Source organism: Dermacentor silvarum, chromosome 1 (genome assembly GCF_013339745.2).
Source record: "Dermacentor silvarum isolate Dsil-2018 chromosome 1, BIME_Dsil_1.4, whole genome shotgun sequence".
Lineage (NCBI taxonomy): Eukaryota > Metazoa > Arthropoda > Arachnida > Ixodida > Ixodidae > Dermacentor > Dermacentor silvarum.
Genome location: NC_051154.1, coordinates 91,994,250 through 92,021,890, shown reverse-complemented (window position 1 = coordinate 92,021,890; position 27,641 = coordinate 91,994,250). Strand labels below are relative to the sequence as shown.

The 27,641-nt window shown below is 45.1% G+C and overlaps 2 protein-coding genes across 4 annotated transcripts in view; one reads left to right on the top strand and one right to left on the bottom strand.

The window, feature by feature from the left end:
• Positions 1-3,758, top strand: part of LOC119432372 (uncharacterized) — a 44,268-nt gene extending 40,510 nt beyond the window's left edge. Inside the window, exon 5 of the mRNA XM_037699543.2 lies at positions 631-3,758. Coding sequence (XP_037555471.2) covers positions 631-691 — 61 coding nt within the window. The 3' untranslated portion in view covers positions 692-3,758. The remainder of the gene's footprint in view (positions 1-630) is intronic.
• Positions 3,759-5,114: 1,356 nt separating this feature from the next.
• The window catches only part of LOC119432326 (beta-alanine transporter-like), a 61,099-nt gene continuing 38,572 nt past the window's right edge, over positions 5,115-27,641 (bottom strand). The window contains exons 1-10 of one of the 3 annotated variants that reach the window (XM_037699502.2): positions 23,157-24,575; positions 20,511-20,911; positions 15,992-16,095; positions 14,255-14,409; positions 10,572-10,740; positions 10,151-10,277; positions 9,413-9,743; positions 6,974-7,155; positions 6,638-6,810; positions 5,115-5,348 (exon numbers count right to left, since the gene is read on the bottom strand). In XM_037699502.2, the coding sequence (XP_037555430.2) occupies positions 5,282-5,348; positions 6,638-6,810; positions 6,974-7,155; positions 9,413-9,743; positions 10,151-10,277; positions 10,572-10,740; positions 14,255-14,409; positions 15,992-16,095; positions 20,511-20,909 (1,707 nt within the window). In that variant the 5' untranslated portion in view covers positions 20,910-20,911; positions 23,157-24,575 and the 3' untranslated portion in view covers positions 5,115-5,281. Of the gene's footprint in view, positions 5,352-6,637; positions 6,811-6,973; positions 7,156-9,412; positions 9,744-10,150; positions 10,278-10,571; positions 10,741-14,254; positions 14,410-15,991; positions 16,096-20,510; positions 20,912-23,156; positions 24,576-27,641 lie in introns of those variants that run through there. The other 2 variants (XM_037699510.2, XM_049670875.1) reach the window with 2 other exon arrangements.

Here is a 27,641-nt window from a genome sequence, read left to right as displayed (position 1 = left end):
TTTTGTTGACTTCGGCAGAAAGTGTAAATAAATTTGGTGTGGAACAGGACAAACGTTTATCTCAGTGAGGTCGAAGTGTATAATACGTCTTACTTTTACGTAAAACAAAACACTTTACCAAAAAGAACTGAAATTTGTGTGTGTGTGTGTGTGTGCGCGCACACATTTTGTTTATACTTCATAAGCCACTGCGGTGGCGCAGCGGCCCTGTAGCGTTCTCCTGCGGCCGCTGTTGTCCTCTCGGCTATTTTCCTGTAACCAGCGCTTGCCTCCTGTGTTAATTGGAGAAAGCAACTGACCGTGGAGAATGAATGCTGCAAGAGGCTGCCGCATCTGATGCTATAGGGACGAAGTTCGAGAACTGTCATGTTTTCACATTTCACGGTACGCGTTCAGATCAATATTAACTGGTAGCCATCCTTCCCCTTTATTGATCGTGACGGGCCAAATAAGATTGCAAATGCTTTCATTATGAGATATAGGGCTGTGCACTTGAAAATTATGAAAATTGCCATTAGTTGAACAGCCTACGACGCGTCACTTTGTTTTCTCTGTAGTTTAAATTTAAAATTAAGCAAGCTCTGTCGCCGCATGTGGCATTAAATTGCTCTCCCGTCTGTCTCTTTTCAGAATACTCATGAAGTTGGGACCGAGCTTGCAGAAAGCTGGAGCCAGCTCTAGACGCTACTGAGCGTTCTTCAAGCCCAGCGGACAGTCACCGTGTGATATATACTCATCGCCGTGTTGTCTACTGTATATAATGTTGAGAGGGCGTCTCTCAGCGCCTGCTTTTTATGTCTGCATTCACAGGGTCGGCTCGGTTATTATGTAAACGATGTGGACTATAAAGGATAATGTTTCCTGCTTTTGAGCGCGCGTTACTATCTCCAAAAGTTTAATTATGTGTTCGCGGATGTAGGTGCAAACCATGCTCATGGTCTTCGTTTTCGTCGCCGTCTTCTTCTCTATATTCGCATGATGGCCGCACTGTTTTTCCTGCAAAAACCGTATTTCTTTTTAGACAGGGGCGAGCCACTGTAGTTCACCTAAGACCAGCTTTTCATGTTTCACTGATGTTCCTCGAAGTTACACAATGGCACTGTCCCCTTCACTGTATTGAGCTGAGTTGCTGAGATGGACTTTTTTTTTTTTTTTGCCTTTTTGCTTGCGTGCTTGCGTTCTTGCTTTCTTTGTTGTGCAAAACCACTCCACAGATGTCGTGTAACCTAGCCCTTCTAGTAATGCATTATATGCACGAATGGGAAGTTTTTCTCAGCTGCGATTGTTCGAACCGGCCGCCGAGTTTCACCTGCTCTCTAGCCTCCTCCGTTAACCTTGTACATGAATATTATTTTGGACAATTGCTGTAGATACGCTTTTAAAAGAACACTCAGGCTTTCCCACGTAGACGTCCAAGCATTAAACTGAAAGCTAGGCGTTGGTCAAACCAATGCAGTGGATTGTGCGGCCTTGCGCCCAAGCACACAATTAATGAGCCATTATTACACATTGATATTTTTTTATCCGCTGCAGAGACTAAAGCAGAATGCAATAATGCCCGTATATATAGTGAGATTCTGAGTTATTCTGAATTCTGATATTTATTAATTATCGCTTACATGTAGAACTTAAAAAAAAAAACAACGATAATTTCATCCAAACTTCCGAACATTTTATTTAGGCTGATGACATGGTCGATAAACGGCGGAAATTATTTCATATATCTTCTTTTTCACGCACCCGCAGCGAATTACACCTTTCTCGTTCTATTTATTTTAATGTTTTGGATCGACTTGCACGAGACGCATTGAATTTTTGCGAGGGTTTCGAGGGTTATCAGTGCTGGATTAAGAATTGGCGATGGGGAGAGCTTGGGGGGCTGTATCCACAAGTCTCACCTCTGACCGTAGTCAAAGCGGGACCACTCCATTCACCTCGAATCGCATTTTTAGAAAACTGCGTGCACAACTGACAAGCGGAATGAACATGACCGTTAGGAGCCTAGAACAGGAAGCACCACAAATATTTTTCTTTAATTAAAAAAAAGTGAATGAAGAAAAACATTTTTTTCCTGACTTTCTGTATACGGTATACGTATATGAACTGGAGTGAAATCTTAATCCAGCTCTAGTTTACTCAACATCAATTGTGCAACATCGTGACACCATGTTGGTGTCATCGTGGGTTACTGAAACATATTACCTTAAGTAACGGGTGAGCGTGGCTGCGGCGTAGTCAATAGCCTTTAGGATGAGTAGACGACGGGAATGTGTCATGTGCTTTGCATATATGTGATAGAAAACTTCTCACTGAGACCCTCTGCACATTCCAAACCCAAGGGTGAAAGTCATTCCTGGCAATTGTGTAAGGCGTGTTCTCTTCCAGCTAATGCAAAATTTGGTCCCTGTGGTTTTATTGACGTGATTATACAGCAAGAATATGGCGCTTCTTATTGAAGATGACCAGAGATACTGTGGCGTAGCCAGGAATTTTTCCCGGGGTGGGAGGGGGGAGGCTCGCATTTGGCCGGGGAAGGGGGCAGGCGGCGGTTGCCGCACGTCGTGATATATGCCAGGTACCCTGGTACATAAAAATTTTGCTTTGAGAGGGAAGGGTACGTGCCACCCCTGTCTCTCTCTCTCTGTATAGGCACAGTATAGTCGGCGACATCGCTGGAGGACCCGCCGTGGTTGCTCAGTGGTTATGGTGTTGGGCTGCTGGAGCACGAGGCCGCGGGATCGAATCCCGGCCACGGCGGCCGCATTTCGATAGGGGCGAAATGCTGAAAACACCCGTGTACCTAGATTTAGGTGCACGTTAAAGAACCCCAGCTCGTCAAAATGAATCCGGAGTCCCCCACTACGGCGTGCCTCATAATCAAAGGTGGTTTTGGCACGTAAAACCCCATAATTTAATAATAATAAACATCGCTGGAGGAAGGCATCGTATGTATATAGCGCCACTTCTACTCGCCAGCTGGTGGCCTTATAGTACGGAAGCGCCCAGGCTTCCTTTTAAGCCGGCTACTCAGTGATTGTCTAATACCCCTGACACACGGGTAAAAGTAAAGTCCTTTGCAGGAAACCCCTTTTGTTACTACGAAGGACCCTTTGCAGAAAGGAGGTGCGCCGATGACACACGGCATCGCGCTAACTTCTTTAGGGCTGGCATTTTGTAGCGATGCCTTATGACTTATTCTATACCAGTCTTATCCTCCACCGCTCACGGCCGGCTGATTCCGTTCATAACGCGAGCGGACCGTCGCTCTGACCACTGACAAACCGCGATAAGCGCGAAAAGGCATTATCATCAAAAGGCATCGCTACAAAATACCGGCCTAGGTGGTTCCTCAGATGAACGCGAAAAAAAAAAAGCGTTGTTTGTTAATTTTGATGATAATGCGCATATTCGGAATTCAACATGGTGGCGCTAGCGACGTGGTGCGAGCGTTTGAGAGTATAGCTAGAGTAAATCTTCACTGTTTGACAAATATCGCATTACCGCTAAAAAGTAATAAATTTTCCAAGGTAAAATTAATACTTACGGGGCACCGTAGTTATGTAACACGTTTTCGTCTATTGATGAGTTGTGCACGCTGTATGCGAGAGTACACCTTTCCGCTCGAAAAGTAGATGCCCGATCTTCTTTTCCGCAAAGGAACTTTGCCGGCAGGGAGATACTCCTTTGTCGTGTGTCACTGCGCCTGAACGCCTTTCCGGTAGATGTCCCCCTTACCTAAAGGACTTTAGTGTGCCCGTGTGTCAGGGGTATAACGCTCTCCTCGTATGTGCGCGCGCATTATTCATCCAATTTGCCCCCCCCCCCCCCCCCCCCCCCCCGTTCCTGCCGCGTAAAGTTGGCAGTCTAATTTAATTCAGTTTCACTGGGCCCTTTCTCCTTGTCTTACACATACTCTCGGTCTCTACAGAATCATATCATGTTACAGCTGCCTGCAGGACATGTCTTTACGGATGCTGCAAGACTTGCACGTGTATGATTATGCAATTTCTTCGAAAAAAAAAGAAAAAACATGCTGACATTTTTTGGGAGGCTGGCCATATTCCCATATAATCGGCTGTTCTCCTCTCGGCTATTCTCCTGTAACCATGCTTGCATCCTCTACTTGAGGAAACAACCGGGCATGGAGAATGGATGCTGCGAGAGGCGGATGTAGGCCGCTTCAGTGCCTAAGTTGGTCGGACTTCGAGTCTGCCATTCGCGCGAGATTCAGCAGCTGAGAGCGTAACCAGGGCCCGTATTCACACACAAAAAAAAAAAGCTCATGTTAAAATTGTTGCCCAATCTGCTGGAGATTTAATTAGCGTAGGCGGCCTGCCAATAGCAAACATATCTTAAGAACGAAAAGCTTTGTGAATTTGGCCCCTGATGCCCAGTCGACAAAGCTCTGCACGTTTTTGCGTTTGAGAGCTGTCGCGAAGAACTAAGAGTACGGAAGCATGAAAACTTCCAACACAGTCTAGTGCCGCTGAAAGGTACAAGCCATCAGCTTACCTTCGTTCCCCCTTTTTTGCCGGTGCAAAAGATGGAAGGAGCAGTTCTAGTGACATCAAAATTATGAGTTGTAAAATACCATGGAAGTGCGCACGCAGTATGCAGTTGCTGGAATATTCTGTGCACGACTAATCGTTGTTCATTAGTTGAGTGTTCATTATTACACGCCTGTTTTTGATCGTCCCTTTCGGCAAGCGGCCGTGCATAAATTTGAAAATGTCAACACAGTGCCTCTCTTTGCACAGTGCGGGATGCATGTAGTTGGTGCCACGGCTGCTGCCTATCATTTTCAGTTTGCATGAAGCCTGCCGAGACGTTCTTTTTTTTTTTTTTTCAGTAAATGGGGTATCAAAACTGTTGCTCCTGTTGGTAGACGCAACAGATAGTCCCACCGTATACATAAGCGCCAGCAGCGCTCTGCGTTTACTATGCATATGGAACATGTGGAAGCTGTATTGGCCCCCTCAAAACATGCAGTGGTATATACAGAATCGCTGGTTTGAACACAACGCGTTTAAAGTGGTGGTTACACTCTTTAGAGAGACTGGCTGACACATGTCCTTGAAGAAAACAGCGTCGAAGAGGACAGTGAGAAAAGGGTGGGAAATTCACGACCCATTTATTGCTTGTTTCTTCTTTGGTAAGGTAAAAAATGGTTGTCTGACGGCCGAGGAAATCCAAAGGCTTCGAAAAATGCTGGCCGTGTCCGAAAGCAGGCCGACAAGGCCCGCTCCGTCGGAAGCGCACGACTTCGCTGTATTTATTGCGCTCATACACTGAATGTTTCTTGGTGTTGCTTTCCTTGTTTACTTTTATGGCTGTCTTCCTCATTCGTCCTGCTGGCAAAACGAGATAAAGAAAGAAAACAAATATTAGCGAAGTAACCTCCTGTGAGAGAACCCGCCATGTGAAATGTGAATTGTCGCTGATCCAAAAAAAAAAAAAAAAAAAGGTTTCTTTGTCTTTCTTCTGCTCCATCTACACTTGAAAACTATTCTGCCGTAATTAAAATGTCTGTTCATTTGCTGTCCGTGCGTTTCTGCTCGTCTTACTCGATCACTCGCTCTGAGCGACGGACCTACATAGCCATAACATACTGAAATTGGTGAATTGTATCTGGACGAAGCTCATCACGTTTAGAACTGCTTCGCCAATATGACTGAAGGGAAAGTCGACTACGTGCGTTAAAACGTTATGTATGCATGGCTGCCAATCGCTCTGAGAGCCCGCGCATTCGCCATGAAAACAATGGACCAACCTACATTATCAGCGAGGGGGGAGGGGGGGGGGGAGACGGAAGGAAAGAAATGCTGGCTCAGGTAACGGTATCCTTGATGCCGAACAGTCAATGTATTGAAGAACGTCATTGCAAAAAGCCTGCCTCCGGTTCAGCCATGATTGGTGACTGATGGACGCCTACGTTTACAGGGCCGTTCATTATTTATTAGGGGACGCGCCCCTTTTTCACAGCTTCTTGAGTTTGGTAAGACGGCCTGCAGATATGTGTTATATTGATAGGTAGCTGTGGCAACGCGTCTTACACCCCGCTTTCTAGATATAGTACATAAAAGAAACGTTGACAGTCTGACGAACTGAATACTAAGGAGATGTTTTCCTTAAGTATATGGGCGATCCTGTACGTTAAGGTCAATAGTGCGAGGAACTGCTGGCCAGATGCGGGAGATGAAAAGCACATCGCTTTTCGGTGCATATATGACGAGTCATCCATGTACAACACGCTGAGACCGCCACTCTCCAGGACAAGCTCGTTCTGCCTCGAACCATGGAGTCAGCCGTCGAGCTTTCGTACGAGGCTCAACAAAATAATACAGAATACACACGATATCCAGGCTGAGAGTAAAGGCCTGGGAACGATTTTTATCTCCGTTCATTCCAGGCGCAGCAACGTTATGGCCTGGTTTTGCCACTCGCTGTGGCAGATGACGAAGAGAAAGATCACTACAAGATCCTGCCGCACCCAAATCTCCCCGCTCAGCTTCAGGCACTTCAGCAAATTTCATTTAGGCTCCGGACAAATTGCGGCAGAAATAACGGCTTGGGGCGAAAACATCCATTAGCATTTCTTAGCACGAAAAAAAAAAAAAACGTATTCGTCGTACCCTACCTGCTCCTAAAGCAGCTGCAGGATTGGGCGTCCTTGCCGAAAGCCTCTCCTTCGCTGAGGGTTTGCGGCAGGTGCACTTTCATTGTTTCCGGTAGGAGCAAGATGGCTAAGCCCCCTGCCACCGACATGACCCCGAAAATAGTGCTGGGGACGACCACGCCGTAAATGTGACCCTGCAAGCCCGGCAGCAGAGTTATAATTTGCATCGACAAACTGCGCTTGAGAGCGTCGATAAAATGTACAGACTTTGTCGAATCGAGCATGCCCTTGGAGCAGAAAGAAATGCCGCACAAAATGCTGGCGTTATGACGTCACGAGTGCCTACAAGGCTCATACCAGGTAGAGTATGTGAGGTGTAATGATGAGACTGATGCTTGCGGTCATGGCAGCGATCCCCATGGCCAAAGTTCTGAGCACGGTTGGAAACAGTTCGGCGCCGTACACGTATATCGTGGCGAAGGATGCTGTGATGCTCAGTTTTCCTAGGCTGCACAGCGCCACGGTGGGCCATGCAATTTCTGCGACGAGAGAAAACATGATAATTTTCTTTCTTTTTCTTACGAAAGTACCACAGCAGAGTCAGTGCTTTATTACGTACGCAAGTATTTATTTTAGAAACCACTTTTCTTCTCTTCATGTAGGCTAATTCAAGACATCAAAGGAGAGAACATAGGTTCAGCCATGCAGTACTGAAATCCAGAACTAAAGACATGAAAAATGAAATGCCGCGAGATTTTAGTGCGATTTTATCGTGAAAGGGGAAAAAGAAAGTGTTCATGCTCAGCACAGAGCATGGACAATCCATGCCACGGCTGCGACTTCGCTTTTGCCTACTTATTGAGCTAGCTTATGCATGTTTACCAATCGCTACCAATCATCTGCTATTACACTATTATAACGATTACATGTGTTAATTTGATCAATTATGCATTTATTTTGCAGATATATCGTATCAACTGAACCGGAACTCCGTCACAGCCGTTTTTTTTTTTTTTTGCCATACCACAGTCTTTTTATTTTCCTTTTTTGTTACGACCTTGATACGGCGACGGTCTCGGCGATGTCACCAGTTGTTTTTATTTTCTAACGCTACCAATGATCTACTATTACATTATTGTAACGGTTACATATGTTAACTTCTTTATTTTCCTTTTTCATTACGACCTTGACGATGGTCGACGTAACCAGTTTTTTTTTTTTTTGCAAAGCTACTAATTATCTACTATTACGCTATTATAACGATTAAATGCGTTAACTTGACCAATTATGCATTTATTTTGCAGATATAAGCCGTCACGGGACGGACAGATTCTGCTGTGGTATTCGCCAAAGAATGCTTACGCATTACTGTAGGGCTGTAGGAAACTAAGAAAATGGAGAGAAACCTCTTGATGTCATTTTCACTTAAACCGGATGTGATGATACTGAGGTCAAAGCAATTTATTGTTTTTGTTTTTCCTAACGCTACCAATCATCTGCTATTACACTGTTATAACGATTACATGCGTTAACTTGACCAATTACGCATTTATTTTGCAGATATACGGCGTCACGTATTGAAGGCTATATACCAATTCGATCAGTGGTGGGAGACCATCAGACCTCCCTAGGAAAAATTTCAATAGAAATTTCTGTTGGTCTTATACGAAATATATAGGTCCAATAAGAAAACCTACAGGTCCCATGACAGAATGTACAGGTCCCATAGCAAAGTGTACAGGTCCCATAAAGATTTCTACCGGTCCTGTATCAAGGCAATACAGTGTTCTACAAGACAAATAAAATGTTTTATGGGTCCCAATTGAAGCAAAATAAGTACTGATATAAACTTGTATAGGACAAATAAAACGTTTTATGGGTCCCAATAGATGCAGTCGAAGTAGTGATCATGATATAAACTTGTATTGGTAGTATTGCTTCGCAAGAAGTCGACCAAGCAGACGCGCCAAACATCGTTAATGAAGGCAGAAATGGCGTCGCTTTAATAAAGGGTTTATGCGTTCCAAGCTGTTTATTTGTTGTACTCCGGATATTTAGGTACCTTTTGTTGTTTCACTGCGTAATTTCGTAGAGATCATAGCTGGCCACCAGCACACCTGTAGGGGTAGAACAGTTGGAGCTATATATAGGCCACGATTCGGATTGGTTATACAAGTGCTGTCCTGTGTGCTGATCGTGGTTGCTGCTGTTGCCTTGCCAAAACGCTCGTCGTTTGGGAGGGTTCACGTAGAAAGATTCGCTTTAGAATGGACAATTAATGCACCTTTGTAGAAGAAACCACTTTGGTACACAGTGCTACTGTCGACACCAATACAGGCTATCAGCCTTATTTGTGTGTCAGGTCTTTCGTTTCATAATCCAATGAGATGAAACCTATAGAAACCAAACAAATATTTCTATTAGAATTTTTCCTAGGGCTGTGGCATTAGAGGAAAATCAATCCAGACAAATATCCACGTTACGCCGTCTGTGCTAGAGTGTAGCAGAAAGTACAGGTCAGGTCGCAATAATTCAGGTTGATTTGGCAAAACATTTGACAAAGTTAATCACTACTTCTTGTTTCGTGTGTTTCGAATGTTTCGAAATTTTGATTAATCAGGGGAGGTGGGAATCGGGTGATGAGGGTGCTGTTTATTCGCTGAATGCAGGTTAAATGTTAATAGTAGGTAACCTTAATCCAAGACCAATACGATTGCCATCACCTATTGACCCGAAACGATCTATAAACTGCACAACACGCCTCGACTGCAGCGCGAGCTGCGTTTGCAAGCTTGCCTGATGGAACGAAGACAGTGGCGATGCAGGCGAGGCCTCCAAGCAGCATGTTGAAGAGCATCACGGGTCTCCTGCCGTGCCTGTCCATGAAGTACCAGGCCAAGCAGACGCCCGGCACCTCGACGGCGCCACTAATGGTGAATGACACGTAATCGCTGATGCCCATTGACGACACGGCAAACGACAGGCCATTGTACACCACGGTGTTGGCCGTCCAGCTGAAGCACACCACTACCACCTTTTTCAGCAGGTTCGGGTACTGCACAAGTCTCTGTAGCGTCACCTTTTCTTCCGTTGCTATCTCATCGCAGCATAGGTCTTTCTTTTGTTCCTGCACGCATGGAGTGGATGCAATTGCGGGGCATCAACGACCGTTCGGACACTTCGATCACGTGCCGCACTAAACGACGGGCGGACTGGTTTTGCGTATACAAGCTTCGATCCCCAATGTCTCAGGGAGCACGTTATATTGATCTGATATTAACCCTGTAGACATGTATATATGCCCCATCTACGACAAAAAACAGACGATGTGTCCTTCATGATTGCGTCAAGTGCGGCAGGGGCTGTCTCACAGGAAGCTTGAAGGACAGCTTGGGAGTAGAAAGTGAACGTATACCTGCCTGACAGAGATCACATAGTAGGCGTTAAGTCGCGTGTCGTGCGGGGAGAGTTGTGGTGGTCGTGAGAAAAAGAAGTTACTTGAGGAAGGAAGAGAACGGTTCCAGAATTGCTTACCATAAATGTCGCCAAGAAATTTGGCGAAATCTTCTTTCCATTCCTCTTGGCAATTTTCTGGACAAGAATCTCGGCCTCGGCCAGTCTGTCCTGACTGAGAAGCCACCGCGGAGACTCTGGAATGAGCCTGTTGGCCTTAGGATTAGTGAAAGTTGTTATCGAAACGCGCGCAAGCAACAAATAAGCGCATCTGCGCTCCAAAGCAGCCCCAAACGAGACACACGAAAGCGTAAAACTACAGGGCGCGTCTCGAGTGCGCTTCATCGTCCATCGCGATGTCGTATCCCTTCAGCCGGGCTCCACTCGTGCATGTTGCGAGCGCCGCTGAAGATGTGGCGACCCCAGACGGAAGAGCTCCCGATACAGTGCGCGGCAGCTGATGCGCGGCTATAGCAAACAGTGAGGAGGGGACCCCGCGCACCACCAAATGGCCAGCAGCACGACGAAGGGCAGCGAGGTGGCCACCGCAACGGCAAACCAGGAGCGCAGCAGGTATGCCACACCGGCCAGACACATGAGCGCCACGCCGTAGATGGCGCACACGAACATGCCGGCGAAGGTGCGCTTCTCGGGGCTCATGATCTCCATGCCTGCGCCACACGGGTGCGACGACGCTGCATAGGTACACGAAGCAAGGCCAGCACCCGAGAGCATGGACGGCGCCAAACTCTCAGTATGGGAGGACACAATAACGTGACACTATATGCATCCATGGGACCGCTTTAGTATGCTTCCTTAAAGGGTCCTCGCAACACTTTTTTGAACATGACAAATAAACACATTTAATAGCAATATCATTATGCGAATGTTGGACGACGAACAGTCGTTGCCGGCGAAAATGGCCGGCGCAAGGGACGACTGTTTCGAATGATTATGCCGCCGGATAGCCGCAGATGCTGGAGGCACCAGCTCCTCAGCGAACGCATGCATGGAGCAGCGAACGTATGTACAGTAGCTTCCAGTCATTCAGCAAGGGTGCCTCACCTTTAGACAGCCTATGAACTTTTTGTCTCAATTCAAGCAAACTAATTTTTATTTTGTCAATCTCAACCCGGTTGCAACTCCTTAAATAGACGTGAGTGCTACAGGTAGTTTAGAAGGACAGAAAGCTGAGCTAATTGGTAGGGATAGCAAGAAAATTAGGCGTGCAGACACTGATACAAGAAGAGGACCGTATACTGATTACGCTTTGCTTCTCCTTCAACGATCACAACGTACGGGCTGTTGCGTGACAGTTTCAATACTGTCATCGCTTTCAGACGTTTATAAACTGCGCAAGAAAACGAAGACACAAGAAGGAAAACACACACGACACCACGAGCGCAGTGGTGTCGTGTGTGTTTTCCTTCTTGTGTCTTCGTTTTCTTGCGCAGTTTATAAACGTCTGAAAGCTATGAACCAACTAGCCCACCAGAACGTAATACTGTCATCGTCATGGTGCACTAGATAACTGAAAGTTGTTTGTCGTTTAGAAGCTCCTCAGTTGACCGGACTGTGACCGGCATTACATGCATGTATGAAATAACGTAAAAAAGACTTTTTTCTATAGATGGTCTCCACGCGAACTTTACATTTCACTGTGTAAAAATCATAAGATATTCGGTATTCAATTCGATATTCGATGGTTATATTTCCAGAATATCCCGATTCGATTCGATTACAAAATTTCCATTTAAACACCCCTATAGATATCTATTTGTAAACACCCTAGCTATAGCGAAATATCGCTCATCTAACGCGCAGCAGGGAACGTACAATTTTGCTCTAAAGATCACTCGTGCTTTTCTGCAGCTAATTACGGTCAACCTTCACTGAGCTCCATGATATTGACGGTGCCAACAAATATATTTGCCGAATAAGCCAGACTTTTTTTTTTAGTACGTATAGCCGCCAAACAATCAGTGTCAGTCCACGAATTGCAGTACATTATACGCGCAGCGAGAGCAAAGCTGTGGAAAAGCCAACCGCTAAAAAAGTGTTCGACAGATCGAGTGCAGCAAGAACGATCGACCCACTTCGATTACGCTTAATGACATAATACTGGATGTCAAAACGCTATTCAGAGCAGATTAACACAACTCTCCGTAGTCAGAAGTGTAGGGATGTTATTCTCGACAGCTGGGCGATGGTTACGAATGCGTACAGATGTTACTGTTCTTCTGTGCCAGCTACTTCTCCCATTTCACTCCAGCGATCTCCAGCTTCTAAAACGCTGCACAATTTTAATTAGACAAAGTCTTTGTCAGTCACGTCGACCACGCAGTAAACATTAATGAAACGAAGAAAAAGACAAAAACGCAGCATTGTCGAGCGATAATGGGCAGCCTGCGAAAAACAGAAAGCGAAGGAACGCCTCCAGGGGAACCTTTTGTTCGTTACTGCACTGACACAAAATATTTTTAAAAGTGTTGCTGGGCCCCCTTAAGAAATGCATTATACTTGGCGAATTGCAGCTATAGACAACTTTTAATTTTTTCATGACGTATGCGAAACAACAAATTTGGCATTTATTCTAACCTACATATGCACATGCTTCTTTTTCCAACTACGCGTCTAAGCGAAGTCCCGGCGTCCGCCAGTTTTCGGATGGTAGCGCAGTCATTTAGCGCAACTTTTTTTTTTTTTTTAATGCATTTGTCTTTCTTGGAGAACTTAACCTACTTTGCTGTATACATATGTAGGTCCGTCTCTAAGCACTTTCACGCCGCTATCTGGGGCTGGGCGGAATCGAACCAGCTTCACACGGGTTCCTCAAGCACAGCAGCCAGTTGCCTTAGCGCTGCGCCACGAAAGCGCACAGGAACGTTCGCACGCACCGGCGCGTCACGCATCGTGGAGTCCACGCGCGGACTACGTGGCGGCGCCACTAGAGGGCAATCTCGTCCAGAGGGAAGCGCGAGAGAGGAGCCAGGCCTTACACACGACGGTGGTGGCAATACGGTGTGTCCCTACATTGCTTAAATGCTAATGTCGACATCCATCGTGAGATGTGTTCTGGCGGAATTTTTTTTGTCGACACTTAGCACGAATCGGCTTGCAGGTTCATGACGTTCTCCAAAATATAGGTCAACGTAGAATAGTGATCATGTGTGACTTCAAAAGTTTTGCAATCAAAAGTTTTGTAAATAAATGGTTCAATTTTGACTAATCAATCCCATTTGTGAACTAGTACATGCCATTTGTGCTCGTGTGGCCAAAAACGCAGCCGCGCGATTGAAGTTTTCGTAACTGTAGCCTTCCTCAAAAAATTTTTGCCGCTTAAAACGAAGCTCTGCACTCCCGACCCTGGTGTGCGTAAGTGAAAAAAAAAAAATTGGCGAGGGCGTTAGAAGTGACCTATGTTAGTCGGCTGTGTGATAGAACGTTCAACACATCCGCATTGCGTTATTGTCGAGTGAGAGCAGGGTCCCACTGCATACTAAATGCACGAGGACACGACACCACACAGTGCGCTATGCTGCCGGGCCCATTTAATGGTTTCGTAACGACACGAGCACACTAGCGTTGCAATTTTGTTTTGTTTTTTGTCGAAAAGAGGAGCAATATAGTTCCATAAATATAAGACAGTTAACTGTCGCGCTCGCTTTTGATACTAATGAGCACACAAAGCAGCAGAGCTTACGCTTGCAGTACCTTAATTTGTACGTCCTTTGTCAAAAATTTTTCATGCCACAGCGCGCATAACCAGTGTAGACACCAGGCAGTGCTGTGAGTTTCGTGCCATATCCGCAATTATCAATGCTGTAGAGTCTGAGGAAAGATCTCAGCTTCGCTTTTACAATCACTGGAGCTTCAGGAGTGCCACACAAAAAATCCTGCAGCAGATCTGCATGGTCACACACGGTGACCAAGAAGCTCTTGACAATCTACGAACTACTGCTTTCAAGAACAGTGACCACAGACTGTTTTTGAAACACATACATAAATTTATATGCTGACATCCCAATAGAGTGCGGCAACGCCATTCGGAGTACCACAGTGGGCTCTCGACAGCAGCAGTTTACGAAATGGAATAAACATCGCTCCAAAGTGCGCAAGGTGTGGGCCAACGCCCATTACGACTATAGGAAAACTCGGTGCTTGAGACTGAGAGTTTGCCCTCACTCATGATGAACGGTGTCTGGAAGATGGCTGGGTAGGTCATGCCCACAACGCCCCTCCAGGCGATGTAACCCTCGTAGGTAACCGGGAAGGCGGCCCCGATTCCTCCCACCAGACTCACCACGATAATCAGCAGGAACGACTTCTTGCGACCCCACCTGCGAGCAGGCGGGCTTTCGTTAGTGTCCAGGACCCGTATTTGCAAAAAGCTCGTGCGCTAGAATTGTTCGCAACAAAAAATTCCAGCCAACCCTCAGATGCTGGACATGCTATCAGCGAAGGCTGACGGCCAATGGCAATGAGCACTCGAAATTTCTTGTTCGTAAGTACTCTTTGCCAATCACCGGCCGCCTTCACTTATATTATATAGTCGAGAATCAGGACTGGCTAAAATTTGCTCTAGCGAACAATTCTAACGCATAAGAGCGGTTCGTGAATGCGAAGAGCGCCGGAGAAACAACGTAAATGTATTTTCTCTGTGTTGTCGGCTCCATGCAGAGCCGTCTATACATATTAGTTTCACTGTCATTTGATTTGGGGAACGTTCTATAGCAACCAGGTCGCAGTGACCTGCTGGGGTCAGCTTCAGCCCTGACGAGCGCCACTTTAGGCCGATGACGCTGAGGCGACACAAGAGCGCAACCTTCCGACAAAATGTGGTGTCGCCCTTACGTGCGTTGAATTCGAATTTGCGCTCACATACATGCAGGATTTCGCAAGGAATTTGGAATCGGGAGAAAAGCCTACATCTTTGTTCTTTTCCCCCAAGCGCTTCACCCACGAGAAGAGGCGACGTGCAGGGTCGAGGGCTCCTCGCAGCCAGTTTTACCGACATGAGTAACCGGCAGCATCGGTCCGCGACCTACACCAACCAAATCCGGCTGTTCAGGAAATCCCGATCACTATGACAGACCTCCAGGGCCAATTCTCAAAACATCTCTTGCGTAAGAGACTTTGTGAACACGGCCCAGGGCCCGAATTCGCAAAAAGCTCTTACGGTAGAATTGTTTGCAAGAGAACATTCCGGTCAAACGAAAAAGTAGGTCTTGAAAATAATAAATATAGTCATTTTAAAAGTGAATTATTCTCTATTCTCCAAGGTTACGACAAGTGACTACATAACCTTGGGCCCGTATTCATTAACAGATTTTACAATAGAATTGTACGTAAGAGGAAATTCCAGCCAATCCTGATGCTGGATATTATGCTGGACATTAGTTCTGCTTGTGCTCGCTAATGCGCCGCGTACGTGGTATCCACTATGGCGGCTTTATATACTATGAGGGAGAAAAGAGAAATAATTATGTTAGAAATCAATTTGGTCCCATGGTAAAGGTATATAGCTATTCCAAAATGGTTTGACTCATGCGAGTGAAGAAGAGTTTCCTCAAAAGTCAGCGCTGAGGTCTGAAAACCAGGGGCCGAATTCACAAAGCTCTTCGTTCGTGAGTGCTCTTTGCCATCGGCCGGCCACCTTCGCTAATTACATGTCGAGGATCAGGATAGGCTTAAATCTAATCTTCATTCTAGCGTAAGAGCTTTTAGTAAATACAAGCCCAGTTTTCTTGCTCCTTGTTGAAGCCGCCAGCTTTTTTTTTTTTTTTTTTTTGTAACCGCATATAGTTGTTTGGAGTTGACTCTGTCTTGCAACAGCGTGCTTGTGTGGAATTGCCTGCACACAAGATTACGTTATGTATAGGCCAAGCTGGTTTCACATTAAAGATAAACGCCACTACTTGCCTGTCACCGATGTATCCAAACAGCAGGTTGCCAACCACGCTGCCGATGTAGAATGCGCACTGGGCCATGGATACCTTCCACGCGTCGTCGCAGACGACATTCATCTGGGTTAGTCGGGAGAGGCGAAGCTTCGTCATTAAAACCCCTCCATACACGTGTTTGCAAGCGGCGGTGGCGCGTGGATGGAGGGGCTTTACGTCATGGTATTGCGTCTTCGAAGACGACTCTTCGAAATAGACCACTGAAGAGCATCTGCCACGGCCTCCTCGTGAATCGATGGCAACGCCGGGTTTATCCGCATTTAAGGTGACATTGAGAAAGGATACATGTGAGCGAGGTCATTCGTCACACATTTTTGTAACTGACATTCGGAGCTTGTCAGCTCATTATGAATCGAGACTTCTTCGACGAGATCCACGCCAGCGAATTGAACACTCGAATGACTGTATTCTTGAAAGGACCGGACCACCTATATTTCAAGCACTTTTTCGTGGTTGTTAGGAAGTATTGCGCCCTATAAGCGGTACAGGCTATTATTTTTCACACGGAATGAATACAGAATGATGAAAAACAAAATGGTTAATGACGATACATAGCAAAAGGCGGTGCAGGTCACAAAAATACGCATGAAGGTCCCATAACTTGAGGGTCACAGTTTCGAGTACCGCCGTCCAAGTTTGAGCTCGTTCTCGGTCCTCAAACACCGTTCTCCGAATCATTGCTGAGAGCGCCGTCACGTGGTGCTACCTGCCGCGCTTGCCTAACCCTTACGTCACATCTCACGCGATTGGTGGCCAGTAATGATGTTATGTGGCTAGCGGTGGCTACATTGGCATAGCAATGGGGCCAACTATAACCACAGGGGAAGTAGACGCGCAGAGAAACGCAAATAAATTATTTATTTTGCCATGCAAAAATGTTCTTACTTTTGAGTGCATAATAGAGGATGTACGGCTCTCGCGTGTATTTTGCTGTTAGCATAGCTCACGCACGTTCTTGAAATCCGAGGCTCATATTCACAAACAAAATAATTATAAGAAGAATAATTAATAAGAAAGCGAGGCTTTCTTTCGAGGGACCCGGTTGGGTTTCCATTGTAGCAATTGCTACATTTGGGTGGATGTCTCAGTTTCCCTTTAATTACTTCTCTCCACCTAGCGGATTTCCGCTGAACTATTACGTCATACACTTGTCTTTGCTTTGAGTTGTCGACAAATTCGACTTCGCCCTGCCATCTACTAGCCGCCTGGTTAGCTCAGATGGTAGAGCGGCTGCCCCGGAAAGGCGGTGGTCCCGGGTTCGAGTTCCGGACCAGGACGAATTTTTCTTCAACTGCGAGGCTTTCTTTCGAGGGACCCGGTTGGGTTTCCATTGTAGCAATTGCTACATTTGGGTGGATGTCTCAGTTTCCCTTTAATTACTTCTCTCCACCTAGCGGATTTCCGCTGAACTATTACGTCATACACTTGTCTTTGCTTTGAGTTGTCGACAAATTCGACTTCGCCCTGCCATCTACTAGCCGCCTGGTTAGCTCAGATGGTAGAGCGGCTGCCCCGGAAAGGCGGTGGTCCCGGGTTCGAGTCCCGGACCAGGACGAATTTTTCTTCAACTGCTAGGCTTTCTTTCGAGGGACCCGGTTGGGTTTCCATTGTAGCAATTGCTACATTTGGGTGGATGTCTCAGTTTCCCTTTAATTACTTCTCTCCACCTAGCGGATTTCCGCTGAACTATTACGTCAAGAATAATAACAATAAAAAATAAAATTAAATGAAATAAAAAGTATTTCCGCTAAAAACTGATCGTAAGAACAGATGTCGGCCAATCGTTATGTTGAACATCAGGGAAAACTGGCGGCCTGTTGCAATCAGCACCTATACAAACAGAAAGCTTGGTGACTTCGGCCAACACCACCAGATAGCACAGGCCTGCGCACTCCGATATATGACGTCATGCTACCTGGCCCGAAATTTCCATTGCCAAGGCTGGCGTGACGAAAGCGGTGACTTCAAAATCACTGTTGCTTAAGTGGGAGCATTCCCGTTAGATTCAATGGCGGTCGGGCCAGGTAGTATGACGTCATGGATCGTAGTGCGTAGGCCTTGTGCTATCTAGGTGGTGTTGCTTCAGTCCAGTATATCATGGTGCATATATTCGAAGACATTACTGAGCTCCCCTTTCTTTTTTTTTTTTTTTAATCAGAAGTCGGCCCTGTACGAACAGTATAGAACATGCATAACGCTAACACCTAATTAGTATTCGATATAAGAGCTCACGTTCTAGCGCTGCTTCCTCGAATAATTTTAGTTCAACACGACACGTCATATAGGCCAGCGTATATTAAATAGTTATATTGATTCACATATATGAACTCCTGACCTGCGCTGTACCAGAGTTCAAATGCGAACTATACGAATACGTGTTCACATTAAGCATGAGATGTGGTATACCTTAGGTGGTGCCTATGGTACCAAATTGGCTGTGCGACGGTCATCTTTTAATGACATACCATTCAAATAACAAAGCGCCGTTGGACTTTTATTTCCCTATGCAGTATAGAATTTCTATGGGGCATAAGAGCGACCGAGCACTTGGGAAATTCTCAGCAGCTGAAATCGCACTGCGTTGCTCGTGGCGAAATAAGGACCGTTGGTAATGTCATTGGGTAAAATCTGCGAACCACGGATTGCTCAATTTGATGCCGCAGATGAAAATTTAAAAATATGGAAGAATTCTGTTGTTACATTAGTAATACCAATTGTTACTCCTGCAATGACAGGCATGATTTGCAGTTTCTTTTCTTTTCCTTTCTTTTCTGTTATTCTTTACGCGGTGCGATCTTTTTTGAGTTTTGACTCGTGCGATGTTCACTGACAGCGAAGTCAAGCGAACGACTATAAAGAAAACTTGGCAACGTTCGACGTCATTCAGCAAATGTTCGAGGAGAATGTATTGTTTTGATGGGTGGTTTAAATTAGTAGCACCACCATTAAAATTTCATTCAACACAACGGGTGCGCCGTGCCTCTAACACAAATCTTTAGCCGGTGTTGTTACGTATTCACAATTACGTGCAAATATAAAGTCGGTCTCAAACACCGAGGACCGCGGCGCTTCGAAGCGCTGAGATGACCGGCGCTGACCGCAAACTTTTCCCACATAAAAGAGCTCCTCGGATCGCATCTTATACCATTCGTACCATACGATGGTACTGCGTTGTCACTGGTAACAATCAGTGCTGCTGATTTTCACTTTGTATAGTAACATACGGTCACTGTGAAGTTGGCGTATATACAGGGTGATCAAAATTAAGTTGACAGGTTTTTCTTTTTAATTAGGCGCTGAGACGGTACGCGAAGACCACCTCTACAGTAGGGTTATGTGGCGAGGGGGACACAAAGTGAGATGATAATTATGTCTGTTAGCAGTGCAATTAACAAAAATTGAATAATTAACTTTTGACTGGCTGCAGTAAGCAGGCACGTTTGTTTTGAAAAGTTAAGAGGCAGTCGTGTTTCTACAGAGTTTCACTTGGCAGAATTCTTCTAGCGTATACATGCTTTGAGATATTGAACTGAGAAGTTTAATTGCCGTTCGCATGATTACGCATGCAAGACAGTGACGACTGGCACAAAGGTCCTCCCTTATCTCTGTATAACAGACGCTACCATCGTTACATGCTGCGTAGTTCCGTGTTTTGATAGCGGTTCCGTCTTCTGCGTTTTGCGATTACGCCAGCCGAGAGTGAAAGGGGGGCAGTTATCACTTTTGCCTATGGCTCCCCCCCTCCCGTTGTCAGACTAAACGCCGCACGCAAAAGGCGCGTCACATAAGGGAGAAGCTGTGCGCCGGTCGTCACTGTCTTGCATGCGTAATCATGCCTACAGCAATTAAACTTCGCAGTTCGATATCCCAAAGCGCGGATACGCTCGAATAATTCTGCCAAGTGAAACTCTGTAGAAACACCTCTAACTTTTCAATACAAACGTGCCTGCTTACTGCAGCCAGTCAAAAGTTTATTATCCAATTTTTGTTAATTGCACAGCTAACAGCGATAATGATCATCTCACTTTGTGTCCCCCTCGCCACATAACCCGACTGTAGAGGTGGTCTTCACGTACGTCTCAGCGCCTAATTTAAAAAAAAAAACTGTCAATTTAACTTTGATCGCCGTGTATATATAGCTGCCACGGGACAAAAATTAATCCCTGGTCTACGCGGATGGAATTGCGGAAGACTCACTGCATGTGTTTTCCCGCAAAGTATACATATAGTTATCACGTGCGTATATCAATTCATGTTCGAACGCGACATGCAAATCTGCAGCCAAGTTAGTGAACCTTTCGTTTGTAAGAATTGTCAATTGCCGGCCACCTTCGCTAACCATATATTGTTCGCTATCACAATTGGCGGACACCAGCTTTTACGAGTCGCTCTTCCGCGCAAATTGCATCGTTTGTGAATAGGAGCCCTTTCCCACCTTTGATTCACCCCGAAGGTTAATGACGATGATTCGTGCGTACCTGCGTCACTAGCGTGTCATCGTAGTAGGTGGTGTCGTAGACCCACCCATTGTCGCAGGCTCGCGTCGGCCAGGACTCGTTTGGTTGCGGCAGCGTGCCTTCGTCGAGCGCACGATGCACCAGCGCCGTGTAGTTGAGGTCGTACATGAGGCAGCTTTCGAAGCCGCCCCCCGCTCGCGACGGTATACTGAGTTCGGCGAGCAGCGCGGGCGGGAAGGCGCCCTTGAGGGCCTCCATCTCGGGTACACGGCACCAGTGGCGGGGTGTGGCCGATACGAAGATGCTGCTGAAGAGAGTGAATACCGAAGGCAGCGTGGCCGGGATGCAGAGGAGGAAGTAGATCCACTTCTGGTACGGCCCGAAGGCCCCGATTTCCGGCAGCAGTTCGTCCAGGTCCATGGCTGCTGGGTCGTCGCATTTGGCACACGGCGTGTACGATAGCAAGTAACAAGTCACCGTGAGCGTTTGAAGGGTGCGATATGCACGCACGCACGCATGTGAATATGCATTCATACCACTTGCGCGTGCGTGTATATCACATGTCTCAGTGTATTACATGTTCTTTTGCATCATGCTAATTTTGCCCTTGTTGGGTAGTAATAGCAACGTATTATATGTTGCGACGGTGCTTTCGGAAGGCCGGAACCAAGACCCTCGAATCTTCATTACGACACTATAACTTCTCTCCATGACAATGCGTGCGCATTACCTACATACAACGGATGACATTTAGGCTTCATAACCACAAGATGCATGCAACGGCCACTCAAAACAAGAATACAACAAAAATTATTTTATATCGCCGCTGAGAACCAAACAATAGCAATGCTTCAAGTAGAAAAAAAAAAAATTAATCCACAGCAGAGAAGGTCACATAAAGCTCGCGGCGAAATTGAAAGTGTAACTCGACACTGTCTATAGAAGCCTATAGCGTTGCAGCTAGCGGAATATAAGCGGACGGAGTAGCTTGCGATGTAACGATGCTATGGACGGTTTAAAAATTAAATTGTGGGGCTTAACGTCCCGAAAGTGCACAGTGGGTTACTTATGGACATATGGGGTACGTCAACGTGCATACTATCGTGCTCTGTATGAGCCACAACGCTGAGCGATTCGCCACGCGCTTTCGCGTTGTAGTAGCTCATACTGAGCGCGATATAGTACCTCAATAAAAGTACTCGGCGTTTCTTGCATTTCGCCCCCATCGAAATGCGGACGCAGCAGTCGGGAATCGAACCGGTGACCTCGTGCTCAACAGTAACGCCGTAGCCACTGCGCTATACCACGGCGGTTGAACGCTTTCATCTCTTCAGAGGACAAGATCAAGACTATTAAATCAAAATTCACGATCGTACCTTTGTGAGAGAACAACGGTCATGCAATGCTTCCGGATTGTCCCCAAAGGCCACGTGGCGGAAATTGGTGGGAATCGACCCTTTTCTGTCATTGCACCGGCATGCAACATCATCATGCGGCGGATGCAAGAAATGTATTCAGACTCGAGTACGTCAAGACATACACACGATATAATGTGCCAGCCAAAAACAACAATCAAAACTTGATCCGGGCGCAATAAACCTGCGATGTATGCTATATATAGAAGCGGCGACACGGTTACATGCACGTATGCAATCCACGGATACGCCAAGAGAAGGCGCTGAAAGTCTCGAGTTAGAATACGTATGTTTGAAATCCATGCATGGTCTGACGGAATCCCGTCTAGTCGGGAAGAGACATGATGAAAAAAGAGGACGCCGACCACAAAATAAACATTTAGTGAATTGTTTTTCCATAAATATTTTTTGCTTGTCCGCTTTCTCTTTTTTCATCAATACATACGTTTAGTTTCATTCATACTCTCGAATGCGTTTTCCGTTCTCTTGCGCACGCTTTCATCTCAATAACCACGCATTTACACGTGTAGACATGGCTTCATGTTTAAAGCTCGAAAAGGTTACTCCGGAAATGTGAACTGTCTAAACCAGCAGAAGACGCGGATCCTGTCGTATGTTTATCAATTCCCCTTTTCCAAGCGTCGCCAGTGTCGCTTGCTTCACGCGCCACGAAATTCTCGGCAGTGGTTGTCCTGCTCGTTCCGCCGTCTGGTTCCAAGTGTCAGCCGCATGACGTTTTGCAAATAACCGCGTGAAATCCGTGACGTATATATGACAGATGTCACTGCGGCCACAGTTTTAGCGTGAAATTCACAAAAGGAAGATTGCCTGTTCAGTTTGTCCGCTAATAACCAATATTTTTTTTTGCCAACGAAATGCAAATAAAATTATGAAGGAATAACTCTAGCAGTCCAAACTGATTTCGCGGTTCTCTTTATTGTCCCTCTTTCATGGAAACAGGAGTAGTCTTTCCCACTGCGGCATCAAGCTTGGCATGAACGCTACTTTGTGAAATATAAACCGACGCACTCAAAAAAGAACACCTACGCACTCTAACACCAGCTCCTTCACACTCAAAACTAAGGTCGCGATACAAGAAAACAAAAGCGCTTTCACTGCATGCAACAGACGAGCGGCCCGCTTCCCCACGGACCAAGAACTTCCCGCAGCTCGAGAGGACGCTCCACATGTACTTAGATGCAGTATACTTGCGCGGTATAGCATTTAGGAGGCTGTGAAGCTGTGCTCTTACCTTATGTGGTTGTCCTCGCCGAAAGAAAGCTCTAAACGATGCTTCTGGACTGCATGCACCTCGCAATCTCCAAGCCGGCATGCTTATTCGTGGCTTCAAGATATATTCCGTGAGTCTAAGCCAGACTTTTATCGTTTTACCGCAGGGCTGTTTGCACGGCTGCGTGCACTCTAACCTTTGTACGTACCTGCCGCTTAGTGGTTCCCATTATCTAACTGCAGCGCGGACAACTTAGAAATGCTGATGGTTCGAAGCGTAGCAAATGCGATTCCTGGGATGCCGTAATGAGGAGGTTCGAAGATCTCTGATACATATACTAGTTTGCGGTTATTTTCTCCACAGCACGCTTTAGAAAGAGAGACAGGCGCAACAATATCTTTTTGTTAATATGGGTCCAGTATTCTAAGACAATGATGCTCAGGAAGAACGAAAGCGGTAAGAAGTTAAACTCAGGAATTATTAATCATAAAATCGTTATATTTAAACGTTATTTAAACATTGAAGCAGTGTATATCGAACGCCTAAGTGGTACTCATTTACACCTCGAACTGCATGATCGATTTCTCATTACATATACATATGAACTGGTTCCGATCAAGATAAAATTAAGTGAAAATATTAGTGTCTTCTGGTCACGGACAAGAGATGTAATATTTCCACAAAATTTTTGAAGGTGTGAAAAAGGAACATCGCGATGAATCAATTCCAACTAGGCCGGCTCGCAGTGATGAAAAAGGAAAAGACGAAATAAACGTTTTTTTTTCTTAAATTTTGGAAACATGTTCTAAACTAATTTATCATAGCGATGTAAAATGAACTGTAGACAAGGGTCCATTCAAGGAGATGTTTACACTGCCCACGGCAAGATGTTGGCATGGTATAAAATTTAATCAACGTTTTTTATTCGTTCAGAGATACCTGGTGGTATCACCGAGAGAATAAGTGATGAGAATTTTATAAATGACAATTTTCAAATTCTCATCTCCTATACCATCGAAGCTATTCTATTGCTCAATTTGGGAAGAAGGCTGGTGCACTGCTGGTACGTTTGGGACAGTTAAGTTTTTGCGAAGTAGTTTTTGCGGATACACTGCGGCTTCTACGTCGTTAATTTCGAGGTTCGCAGTGGTGAAAGCTATAGGTCAAACACCCAGGCGCCTTTAGACGCATATAGAATGGTGGGAAATGGGCAGCTATAAGTAGATGCTTTCCTTTCACCTGCTTGAAACCTGTGTAGACTGGTATACAGGATGTCCCAACTATCATGCACCAAGATTTAAAAATATGCAAATGCCACGTACCGAGCGGCTTTTTATCAATAAAGTTTTTTTTTCCGTCCGTGAAAGAAGCCCGCGAGTACACACAAAATTGCCGCGCGACTGGCCGCTCGAGGCGCCTTGCGTGTATACTCGCGGGCTTCCTTCACGCTCGGAAAAACACTTTTATGTAGCACCTATTGAGCAACAGAAAGCTGTATCGCGAGTTTTTCACGTTGCTCTGCAATTTTCTCATTGACACTTCGCATCTAACTATAATATTTGAGAAGTTGATTAATTATTTAAGATTATAATTATGTAATAAGGCGAAATGCAAAAAAATTATCTGAGCATCTCCTAGCGACGGCAAACAACATTACTTTGGTTCTGGCCAGCTATATGGCATTTGCATATTTTTAAATATTGGGGCATGATAGTTGGGACACTCTGTTATAGAAAGCACCTTTCAAGATTTTTTTCATTCATTAGCGGAAACAGGTCGAACATGAGGAAGTGAAGGCCAAAGTTCCCTCGTGAATCTAAGTGCAATTTCATAGATTTAAATTTACCTTTCTGTATTTGAGACGTTTCTGCACAGGACGAGTTCTGTGAGTGAGGGATTTAGGTGAACGAAATTGAAAATGTTGGCACCTATTGTATCATCAGCTTCTCCCTAGACGATAAATTGTTCAGTGATCAAAGGATGAAAACATGAGGTGATATGAAAAACGATAGGTGTTTAAACAGTTGATATACAGGGTGTTTTCTCTTTTTTTTTAGCTGCACCAAATTTTTAAACATTGCCTGTGGCAGACAGCACAATTCTAACCCTTGATCTGAATTACTCGATTAAGAATTGTAGTTAGTGAGCGTGCAAGTCGTATCCACTTGGAACGAATTCTCAGGACTGCACCAGTTTGGCGTTCCAGTTACATTTTTGAAGAAAACGCTGTTTTATACATTGAAGCACAAAAGTATAACTGGAACACCAACCCATTTCGTCGGACACTTTGAAAATAATACGTCAAAACTGGCGCAGTCCTGGGAATTCATTTCAAGTGGATACGCCTTGCGAACTCACTAACTACCGTTCGTAGATTAAGATAATTAATTAGAAATTTAATTAGCGCAATTATGTTAGTTATTCGATCAGGCATTTTGATTTCTCGTAGAAGTAATGGCCGCCTTATCGAGTAATTTAGATCAAGGGTTAGGATTGTGCTATCTGCCACAGGCAACTTTTAAAAACTTGGTTAAGCTAAAAAAAAAAAAAGACACCCTATAGAAAAAATAACAGCAATAAAATGGCACATTCTGCATTTTCTGCAATTAAACAATCAGTGAAGTCAATCGAATGATACAAAATGAATGAATGGTAGAATGAATTATTGCATTAATTAATCAATTAAAGATTAAACAAGGACATACTAAGTATTAATTACATATTTTCAGTAGTGAAGGTTAATTATTAAGGCTTTTATAGAGCTGATCGCTGTAATGACGCGAAGAGTTCTAGAAATTTGCTAGGTGGAGACTTAGGTCATTTTAGAATGCAATTTAGTCTTTCTTGCAAACGCTGTTAGAATCAGTGACGCCGCGATTAGCTGGTGCGGTATACTTCGAGGCACCACCTGTCTTGCGTATTTTATCAGCCTTACCAAGCCTCCTGTCACGGTAAAAGTGGCCGCTTTGCCGTTGCTGAAACGTATTTAGTGTCCCTTTAATACATGTTAACTGTCCACCTGACATATCAAGTCAAATTACTTGTCTGAAGTATCGTCTTTGAAATCTTACTCTAGCGCAGCACGCCGTTTCAAATTTGTAGCCAGACAGACCGCCACCGGAAGACGACAGCATAAAGGCTTGCTGAGAGATTGTGAGTTTAGGGAAAGAAGTAACTTCTCTGGACGCTTTTCTTCATAGACCGAGAGCTGAAGTCAAGCAACGGCGGATTCATGGCATCCTCCAGGAATGGGGAGAATCCAGGAAGTATACGTAACGACGTGACAACGCCACTCCCGGCCTAAGCCTCAGCATAACACTGGTATACTGTTTCGCTGAATTTTTAATCGTATAGCCTAAAAGTTACCCGAGGGTCCAGTCCCCGGAGGCGTCTGTGGCGATATTCTGGATGGCCCCAGTGTTTTTCTGTCGCTTTTCGTATGAGAATTGAGAGAATGTAGCTGGCGTCCGCTTTTGAAAATGGGATCATATGCGAAAATGGGAATTATGTGGTTTTGAGTCTTCGAAAGGGCACTGAACTGGCCGATGCTGAAGCGAAAAAAGCGTAAAATGATGTATACAGTGGCGCCATTATATATAGGGTCGGAAAACATGAAAAACATTTAGGATGACAGGACATGCACCGCAGGCGAGCCCTCTGCGGTCGTCATCTCCAGGGTTTGTGGGCATGGTGTTGTTTTATTTCAACGTTTATTTTACAAATAGTTTTCAAGAAGCTATTTAGTCGAAACTACAAACACCGCCCGTTATATCTATAGAACACTGCGGGATAGCTCTTACGTAAACTTGCTGAATGCAAAGTGCTAGTAATGCTTGCCGAGCCTCCGCTTCCGCTCATGAGCCTACGCTACCTGAGCCTTGAAAAGCAGTCACTGAATGGATGTAATTTCTTCCGCAGAGCTCTGCATTTTTTTTTCTCTTTTGTACTTTGGTCTCGTTATATTTACGAGTATAAAAGATGAAATGCTTCGAAAGTCATCAGAGCCGATTGTCTTCGCAAAGCTGAAGGGTAGTTCCTGGAAACGGGAGTTTCAATCTTCCAAGACGTTAAGAAAAGTTTGTACAAGGAAAATGAAATACGATGAACAATAAACAACAGCATCCGTAATAGCACACTTTCAATACTGTGTAGCGCAAGAAGTTTCTTTAATGTTTGCCCATTACTTAACGTAGGAAACTCGTAATTAAAGCTCTTGAACATTTTTGTATCGCGACGTATGTCACTGATGACAAAGTGCGAAGTCTATTCCATCGTTTCCAGTCGTTGCTTAATCATTGAATGAAGCGCGGAGAGGGAAACTTTCTGTCTCCGTTTGGAATGCGAGTTCTTATTATTGCTGCGAAGTGAAATGGTAGAATTTTGAATGAAGGATAGGCTAAGAGTCGGGCTGCAGGAGGGAGCAATAATTTTTTTATGAATTTAAGAAAAATGAATTGAAAGAGAATAAAGGTTTGAAGGGCGCCAAAAGCTTATAACGTGTGTGAT